At 43.2% G+C, this 9,977-nt stretch overlaps 1 protein-coding gene across 1 annotated transcript in view; it reads right to left on the reverse strand.

The window, feature by feature from the left end:
- Positions 1-9,586, reverse strand: part of LOC308341017 (phosphatidylinositol 3,4,5-trisphosphate-dependent Rac exchanger 2 protein) — a gene marked incomplete at its 5' end in the record, with an annotated part of 290,021 nt that extends 280,435 nt beyond the window's left edge. The window contains one exon of the mRNA XM_080800603.1: positions 9,446-9,586. Coding sequence (XP_080656729.1) covers positions 9,446-9,586 — 141 coding nt within the window. The remainder of the gene's footprint in view (positions 1-9,445) is intronic.
- Between the last annotated feature and the right edge of the window lie 391 nt (positions 9,587-9,977).

The raw sequence follows: 9,977 nt of genomic DNA on the forward strand, positions 1-9,977 counted from the left end.
CCTCACTTTCAAATAAATAAATAAATAAAATCTTTAAAAATAATAATAAAAATAAATAAAAGAATGATTACACAAAGACAGTCAGACATCCAACCTCAGATACCTGAGTTCAGTTCCCCTTACTGTTCTTGAAAGTGTATGTTTCAAATCTTTACCACTGTCTTCAAAGGCCTTACTCTCAGCAAAAACAAACAAAACGAAACACAAAGAAAACAATAGTTCAATTTCATAGAAAAGTAAAGGTCATCAGGCAGAAACCTCCAACTCCCCTCTCCTCTAAAATAACTCTGGGCATTGCATCCTTTGTTCCTCCCAGAGGCAAACTACTCTACACCTTCGACAGCACACATCCCCCCCACCCGCATCTCCCACACCCTTACCACTCCCTCTCTTCCTCTAAGACCACACCTCCCCTGCATTCCGGAAGGCCCCTCCAGCCTCCCCAGGACCTTTCTATTAAAACTTATCTATTAAAACCTCCAGTATGCTTCCAGGCTGGAAGAGAAAGGGCCCAGAAGCAGGCTAGGTGACCTCCACAACCACCAGACTCTGTCTGTGAGGCAGGAAGAGAAAGGAAAAAGAGGAAAGCCTTACTACCTATCAGGACTGTACCTACAGAAGCTGATTTGAACTTGAGACCAGCCTGTGAGATATTATTAAATGTGTTTTCCAAATACGAAACCAAGCATAAAGAGGCTATGTAATTTGCCCCAAGTTACACACAGTTTGTAAGTTTCAGTGCCAGAACTTTAACCCAGGTCATCAGATTCCCTAAACCCATGCTCTGTACCATGCACCACACCCTACTGTCCCAGCAGGGCTGCTGGTGAGAGTGCAGAAGGAGGCACAAAGGCCATCCCAGCAGTTCCTCACATGCTACACTAGAGAAGCAACAGAAATTTAAAAGTATCCAAGACAGCCGGCTCACTCTTGGCGTTACAGTCTGCAACGATGTGTTGTTGTGGGTGTTTCATGGCAGTGAATCTTGCCAAGGATCTTCTTTATCTCCTGGTGACATGGCAGTTCCTCAAACATCCCTGGACAAAATCACCTGCTTCTCTTACTAACCTACTTCTCCCCTTGCATTTACTGACAAAGTCTCAGGGTACTTTTTCCACTGGTCTTCATCCCTCAGCTTCCACCGGGGTCTCAGCTCATCCTCCAACCGTCTTCTGCTCACACATACTCCTGAACTAAAGCCCAATGACAGGCATTTAATTGTCAAATCCAGGGGCCTTTTTAGTCTTCCCACCACCTACTTCTCAAAAGTTCTAAGGAAAACTAGGTCCTTCCTTGGATTTCAAGAGATCACTGACTCCTGGTTCTTTGTTTCAACCTTGGATGGCTCAGTCTGAGTCACCAACGCAGTCTACTTCTTCTTCCTCTATCCTTTAAATGCTGGCTTTCCAAAATTCTACCCTGGGTTTGTATGGCTTTTTTCCTCAAGTTCTTCCCCTTAGGGCATCTTATCCACCTGATGACTTCAAAAAATATGATAAGTTAATTTCTAGAACTCTAATTTTTGCCCCAAATTCTTTCTTAACTTTCATATTCTTTCTTCAAAAGCAGCAGAATTTGCAGCCCAGCAGGTCCAAAACCAAATTCACCCTTTTTCCTCCTCCCGATGCTCTTCTGTCCCTTGTATCCATCTTGTCTTCAAACTACAGGCTGAAGTTCCACACAATGTTCTCCCTTCTACAGAAACCTCCACTTCCAAAGGAACACACATACCAAAAGTTCCCCCCAAGGATGTCTCCTAGTTGGTGGGTGCTTGTTTGCCTGTTTGTGGTTTGGTTTGGTTTTTATTCTGTTTTGTTTTACCTTCTTCATTGCTTCTGTCTTAAATCAGACATTCTACATTTCTTACCTGGACCAATGTAATGGCAGAAGCTCCCAATAGGTAACCAGACTCAGTCTTTATTCCTCAATCCTATTGACAGAATTCTCTTGCTGAGAAACAAAGCTAATCTCAGTAGATACTATTCTTATATTAATGGCATTATAATAAGGTACAATTATGCAGATGAAACCATAAGACTAAAGATACATTCCTCTGTATAGGGAGTAGGCTCTGGCCATAATGATTAATATTCCAAATATCTGAATTATGAATGAACGAAGGTGTATTCACTACAAGACTCAAGACATCCTAAGGGCAGTGTCCTGAGGCCATCCTCATACATACACGTTCAAGTTAATGTTTAGAAAACAAAGCACTCTCCCAAGTCAGCCCAGGAGTAGTGCCCAGCCAGGGGGTCAGTTAGGAGCTACCGTGGGGCTTAGGATAAAAATAGGTCCAAGTCTCCCGCCCCTGAAAGATCACTTTGTTACGAGCAGGAATCTGTATTATACAAATTGGACTATGTTTGTGTTTCATGTTGTTTCTAGGATTACTGGCCTCTGTTCTTCCCTACTGAAGAATAATGTTTTGAAGATTATAGCATGTCCCAGATTAAGAGAAGCAAGGAAAGGTCTTCTCTGTATGCTTATGTGGACTGCTGAGGACCAGAGAGGTGGTAGACATAGGGAACGAAGAGAAGGAATCCCAAGGTGAAATTCAGAGACAGTGATTCAGGAAATCTTGGCCCAGTAACTTTATCCCATAAGACATCCCTTTCCAGTGCCAACTTTGGAGTCTCAAATTTGTTTATTACTAACAAGACAGTAGGTGTCCTTTCATAATTGATTTCCTACTACTTTTAGTTAAAGTCAGTATTCTTCAAATAGGGGTGCCTGGGTGACTCAGTTAAGTGTCTGCCTTTGGCTCAGGTCATGCTCAGTGGAGAGTCTGTTTCTCCCTCTGTCCCTCCCCCTGCTCATGTTCTCTCCCCCACTCTCTCTTTTACATAGATTAATAAAATCTTAAAAAAAAATTAAAAAAGAATTCTTGGGGCATCTGGGTGGCTCAGCTTGTTAAGCGACTGTCTTCAGCTCAGGTCATGATCCTGGAGTCCCAGGATCAAATCCAGCATCAGGCTTCCTGCTCAACAGGGAGTTTGCTTCTCCCCTCCTCATACTCTCTCTCTCTCTTCCTCTCTCATTCTCTCTCTCAAATAAATAATAAAAATAGAAAGAAAGAAAGGGAGAAAGAATTCTTAAATATACAATCCTTCTCAAACTAGACTGAGTTTACTTCACCTCCTACCAATACCCAAAAGTATCCAAAAAGCATATAGAACTTATCAATCTCCATCAACAAAGAATTGTCAGCATTGCCTAAGCAACATCAAGCCAGCACCCCCAAAATGTCATATGAAGGTCACATGGAACACGCTACTCTTTCCGGATGGATAGTTAGCTGTCTTCCCACTCTGGCATATTCTCCTTGTCCCTCAGAAGCTATCCATCACCTCTTTCCCAAAACTTCCCTTGACCCCTGACTGAAGGGGCCCCTTAATGCCTCCATGCAACTTTGCTTATTACTCTATCATTGCCTCACCCACATGGCATTGTAATTATTCGTAGACTGAGGGTTAGGATGGCAGCATATGAATTTGACGGTCACACAATTTAGCCGGTATAGCACAAACCTAAACGTAATGTGTTGAATTAGTTTATCTTTGCCTGGAAAAAGTTAGATCGTGGCTGAAGGAAGTCATTTTTGGACTCATTCAAACTGTGCGTTTGCTTTTGTTTGATTTGTTTGTTTCCCTGTGCACCTATTTACACACCACTATATTTAGGCCAAGAAAATTGTACCTAAGAGAAAAATGCACCACTCCTGTTCTCTTGGAGTCTACAATCTAGGTTAGAGGCTTTTCTAACTGCTTTAGCAAAGGCACAAATCAGAAGAGGTGGGGCTATGCTAGGAGAGGTTGAGTAGAAAGCCTGAAGCCATCCAATTCAGTTCCTGCTCACCCTCTACGAGGGCCAAACCACAGAACGCTGAAGCCAAACCACAGAACCCTGGAACTCTAGGGAGCACCATTTGAAAGAGTAAGGGGCACATATATTAAGCCAAATCAGATAATAAATATGCAATTGTTTACTGTAAACTGTAAAATAGCATACTAACTATGGTTGTTGTTTTATAGACTGCAAAGTGTTCTCAGTCTTAAGTCAACTGAGTATGTATAAGAATATCACGGGGCACACCTGGGTGGCTCAATTGGTTAAGCATCTGCCTTCGGCTCAGGTCATGATTCCAGGGTTCAAGTCCCGCACTGGGCTCCCTGCTCAGCCGGGAGTCTGCTTCTCCCTCTGCCTACCGCTCCCCCTGCTTGTGTGTACTCTCTTGCTCTCTCTCTCTCTCTCTGACAAGTAAATAAATAAAATCTTTAAAAAAAATAAGAATATCATGGGAAGAAGGACTGCATGAAAAGAAGGGGAAACACTGGGGGAAGAAGTAAAGAAGAGAGTCAGAGACAGAAAGTGTAAAGAGGAATATCATACATGCAAAAATTAGACACTAAGGCTGACCAGTTTGGGTACCTCTGTGTACCAACTGTAGCATCAGAAGAAATAACAGTAACCATATATAGGGCACTCCTGTAGGTCAGGGACTGGGCAGAGCCCAAAGCATCCATCATCTCATCCTAACAGCAACCTTGAGAAATGCTATTGTTTCCCCCATTTTACAGATGAAGAAAATGGGGCTTGAAAAGTTTAGGAATGTGTCCAAAGTTAACTAGTAAATTAGAGACAGGACTCAGATTCTGGGCTATCTGAGGACAACGCCTAGACAGGTAACAAATTTCAAAATCCTTTGTTTATGACAAGACATGTAACTCAAAGTCTTTGTCTTCATGTGCCCGCAATGTGGAAGAACAGCACATTCTGATTTGCCAGGAACACTCCAGGGTTACATCTGTTTCCCAGTGTAATTATTAACAGCACTCCCTTTCACCCTCAGAAGTGTCCCATTTTAGACAAAAATGTTCATAGCCATCCGGCCACAGTGCCATAGCATGCACACCCATGAAGCTGGCCCTGCTCTGCCCTTCTTCTGTTCCCTCAGATGGGTCTGGGAAGACATCCTGATCTTAGTATGGCCTATGATTTCACAAGCACTGCACAACATTCTGGGGAAAAACAGACAAGTAAAATATGGGCCTGTCCTCAAGAAGCTTACATTCTAATAGAATGAGACCAAAGAAAACACATACATGTATAAGCGTCCTTTGGTGCAGGGAAGAAGAAACTACAAAGCAGTGAGCACTGTAGCCTGGGTTGGGGTAGTGGGGGCAGTAGAGAGGACAGGATTATGAAGTTTCTTGAAGGAACCGAGCCCTGAAAGCCCAGTGAGAGAATACAAAAGGATAGAAGGGCTAGCAAGAAACAAAAGAAGCCAGAGATCCCATGGAAAGAGAGAATCACTCTATATACCAGCTATCTGTGGGGTGGGAGTGGGGAAAGTTGTTCTCGCTTTAAAAAGGGTTGGAAATGAGAACAGAAAGGAATTAGAAGTATAAAAGATCTTAGGGGTACCTGGGTGACTCTGTCAGTTAAGCATCTGACTTAAATGCTCAGGTCCTAATCTCAGAGTCCTAGCATCGAACCCCAGTCAGGCTCCCCTTAGCAGGGAGTCTGCTTCTCCTTTTCCTTCTCCCTCTGCCTCTCCCCTGGTTCATGATCACGTGCTCTTTTTCTTTCTCTTTCAAATAAAATTTTTGAAAATCTTTAAAAGAAAAAGAAGTATAAAAGATCTTAGTAAGAAAAGTATTCCCCTTCAGGTCATATGATCATTTAATCAAGAGAAAAAATACCATTTTGTTTGATTATTTATGGGCTTGTAAGTCAAAAATATGTTCTTGATAAAACTAAAAATACGTTTTCTATCTCTTCATAATAAAGATAAGAGTTACCCTTCATGCATGTTAACGGCTGAAACAATGACAGAAATCTAAAACAATGACTAATCTAACAAATATTCATATTTGACTTAGAAATGCACTATCAGATTTTTTACAACAAATGTACCCCTTATTTAATACTAGTGCTAACTTTCTTTAAAAATCACTTTTATGGTTTGTCTATATTTCTGATCAGTCCTTCAAGATGGACTCCTAGAAAAAGAATTGCCAGGCCAAAGAGTTTGAATACTTTTAAAGCTTGGTATATTATTAGCTTATGCTAAAGTTAGAACTAGATTGACTACATCAACAGAAGGTGACCAAGTAATAATACATGCGTATTTAGTGTTACTATAAATAATAATGAAAAAATAAATACTCAGAAAAGAAAATCTAAAAGTGTATTACAAGTAGATCTGAGGCTTTCAATGATTATGATTAAAAAGAAGTCAGGGTATGGGGCGCCTGGGTGGCTCAGTGGGTTAAGCCGCTGCCTTCGGCTCAGTTCATGATCTCAGGGTCCTGGGATCGAGTCCTGCATCGGGCTCTTCTGCTCAGCAGGGAGCCTGCTTCTCTCTCTCTCTCTCTCTCTCTCTCTCGGTCTGCCTCTCTGCCTACTTGTGATCTCTGTCAAATAAATAAAAAATTTTAAAAAAAAAAAAAAAGTCAGGGTAAACTTTTGTTTAGGATGACAGGCCAATTAGTGTGTTTGTGTGTGTGAACATGTTTGTGCATAAGTACTGGATGTATGTGCCCAAAATAATGGACAAAGAAAAATAAAAGTGGAAGAGTCCATAATTTCTGAATGAAATCATTAAATGAACTACTTGTAAATAGGTATATATAATTTATTTTTTTTATTTTTTTTTAAAGATTTTATTTATTTATTTGACAGACAGAGATCATAAGTAGGCAGAGAGGCAGGCAGAGAGAGAGGAGGAAGCAGGCTCCCTGAAGAGCAGAGAGCCTGATGTGGGGCTTGATCCCAGGACTCTGAGATCATGACCTGAGCTGAAGGCAGAGGCTTTAACCCACTGAGCCACCCAGGCGCCCCCATATAATTTATTTTATACCTCCCACAATTTCTCTTTTTTTCCTTTTTTTTTTTTTTTGAGATTTTATTTATTTATTTGTCAGAGAGAGAGATCACAAGCAGGAAAGCAGCAGGCACTGAGAGAAGCAGGCTCCCTGCTGAGCAAAGACTCCAATGTGGGGCTCAATCCCAGGACCCTGGGATCATGACCAGAGTCAAAGGCAGATGCTTAACCAACTGAGCCACCCATGTGTCCGCTCCCACAATTTCTCACCCAACTCTCTCTGGCAATAAGTTTTCAATTTTAATAATCAAGTGCTAAGGTTAGAGGAAAAACTCATATATTAAATAAAGATCAACAAATTGGTTTTTTATGTAGATTAGGTTAGCTCTCTATTTCTACAATTCAGGACTCTGCACAGTACTTTTTTCATATACCTCCAGAAAGAAGTAACTAATACAGTTTAAGAAGTGGCTCAGATTTTTCAAAAGTCAAAGGACTTTGTCACCAATGAAATTTCATGAAAGGCAAATCTGAAGCTATTAGAAGTCAAATCTCCACCTCACATCAGTCAGAATGGCTAGTATCAAAAAAACAAGAAATAACAAGTGTTGGTAAAGACATGGAGGAAAGGAAACCCTCATGCACTGTTGGCGGTAATGTAAATTCGTGGGGCCCTTATGGAAAACAGTATGGAAGTTCCTCAAATAACTAAAAATGGAAGTATCATATGATCTGTAACTCCAGTTCTGGGCATTTGCCTGAGGAAAATGAAAACACCAACTCGAAAAGATATATGTACACTTATGTTTGTTGCAGCATTATTTACAGTATGTAAGACATAGAAGCAACTTAAGTGTCCATCTATAGATGAATTGATCTAGAAGATGTGGTATGGAATAGAATATGAAATTCACAATGGAATATCACTCAGCCATTAAAAAGCATTAAATCTGGCCATTTGTGACAACACAGATAGTATTATGCCAAGTGAAGTAAGTCAGACAGAAAGACACCATATAATTTCATTTACAGTGGAATCTAAAAAAACAAAACAAGCAAACAACAACAAAAAGAGAAACAGATTCATAAACACAGAGAACAAACAAGCAGTTGCCAGCAAGGGGCGGGGGGGGGGGAGATAAGTGAAATAGATGAAGAGGATTAAGAGGTACACACTTCTGATTATAAAATAAGTCATAGAAACGTACAACATAGGGAAAATAGTCAATAATATTGTAATAACTTTGTAAAAAAAAAAGCCAAATCTTAAAAACATGCTTTTTTTACATTGCTGCATGGAAGTGTACAACAATCCAATTTATCACCAACTACCCATATATTCTCAAATATCTAAATATTTCCAAAGAATGTGGCCCCAGGGGCTCAGGTATACTGATTCTAATTTAAGAAGTCAACCAGAAGTCAACCTGTGTTGAAACATTGTACTCTCCTTCTTGACATAGCAAAGAAGTGAATTCCTCTACCATAATTATAAGCAGAAAGTTTACATCTTACAGAACACTGAGCGGGAAGTTTTGGCCTTTGAAACATTTCCCTTTGGACCACAGGGCATGCAACAGGGAGGTGGAAGGGGCAGAAGGTTTGAAGATGTGAGTTAGATTGCAAAGGCTAAGAGCTCCTCAGTCCTATGCTCTCCCAGGCATCTGGGTGGAAAGGAGCCAATGCTCAAACTCTTTGTCTTTGCAACAATGAATAGAAAAAATTCAATTTCTGAGTGATGTCTCAGAAGTTTCTTTCACTCAGTTTTGCCCCTTTTGGCTCTAAAATGAATGAAACGTTTCCAGAGCAGGCTTCCAATACGTCAAGCTGAAACTTTGAAACAAAGTTCCTGCCAGTTCTTTCTATGAAATCTTGTAGTTTTTTGACACTAGTTTTATTATACTGCTCTCCTGGGCTCAGTGTGAACACAGAATCGAGAAGCTGAGCGGGGAGCAAATTTAAACCTGGGATGGAGGATGGGGGGTAGGAGACTGCAGGGCTAGAACAGGGTGAGCACCACAGGTGGCTTTAATATCCAACAGCTGCTAGAGATCATAACCCCGCTGCTCGTTCTCTACCCCCCGCCAGAATCCTATGTTTCAAAGATTACTGTAACTAAAGGGACTTCTCTGCCATCTAATCTGAATAATGAACTCAAGCTCCAAAAGAATCAAGGATTTTTTTTTCTTTCAACTAAATGTACCTGAATGTAGTAGACTGACTTTAATCACCAAGCCAAAGTCTTAAAATCCCAGGGGAGGACGAGAAGCGGGTAAAAAAATTACACAAGGCAGCCGGGGACGGGTAAAGAGTGAGGAAAGACGGGGTTAGCAGGGATTCCCGGGACAAGAGCCTTCTCCCATTGGAGCTAACTTTTCAAGCCCGCATATCTCCAAGGCCCTGGCAAACTCATTGCGTGTCCAGGCTTTGAACAGTCCCGCCCGGGGTCCACGCGCGGGCGAGCAGTGTCCGTGCGCGGGTTCATGGTCCCGCGACGCCGGGAGCCGTGCCCCGTCCCCCCGCAGACAATGCGGCGCGCGCTTCCCGCGGCCTCTCCGGGATCCGCGCCCCGCGCCGCCCGCCACCCCCTGCGTCGCCGCGCGGGGACACACTCACCGACACCAGGAACTCCAGCGTGCCCACATAGTCCCGCTCGGTCTTCTGGAGCTCGCTGAGCACGCACACGCGCAGGCGAAGCTGCTTCTCCAGGTCCTTGGCGCTCTCGGCGCGGCCGTCCCCGCGGCTCTCGTCGGTCATGGTGGGCGGCGGGACGCAGGGCTGCTGTGCTGCGTGCTATCCCGCGCGCGGACTGGCGCCCGGCCCCGCGCCGGCCAGAGGGGAAAGTTGCTGCCTCCGAGAAGTCGAGGAGGTACGGGCGACTTTACATGCTGGGGAGAGGCTGGGGTGGTGGGAGAGGAGAGGGCGCTCGCTGGAACTCCGGCGCGGGAGGCGCGAGGCTCTGAGCAGACAACTCCCGGGAGAGGCGGCCCCGGCCGGGACCTGCACGCCGAGCCCCGGGGCTCCGGCCTCACGCGGCTGGGGCTGGAGGGGAGGCAGCTCCGACAGCCACAGCGGTGACTTGGACATTAATCAAATGCTTTGTATCCATGTGACTCCGACCCTTTACCCTTCGCCAAATCTCAGGAAA

Source organism: Martes martes (assembly GCF_963455335.1).
Source record: "Martes martes genome assembly, chromosome: 4".
Taxonomy (NCBI): domain Eukaryota; kingdom Metazoa; phylum Chordata; class Mammalia; order Carnivora; family Mustelidae; genus Martes; species Martes martes.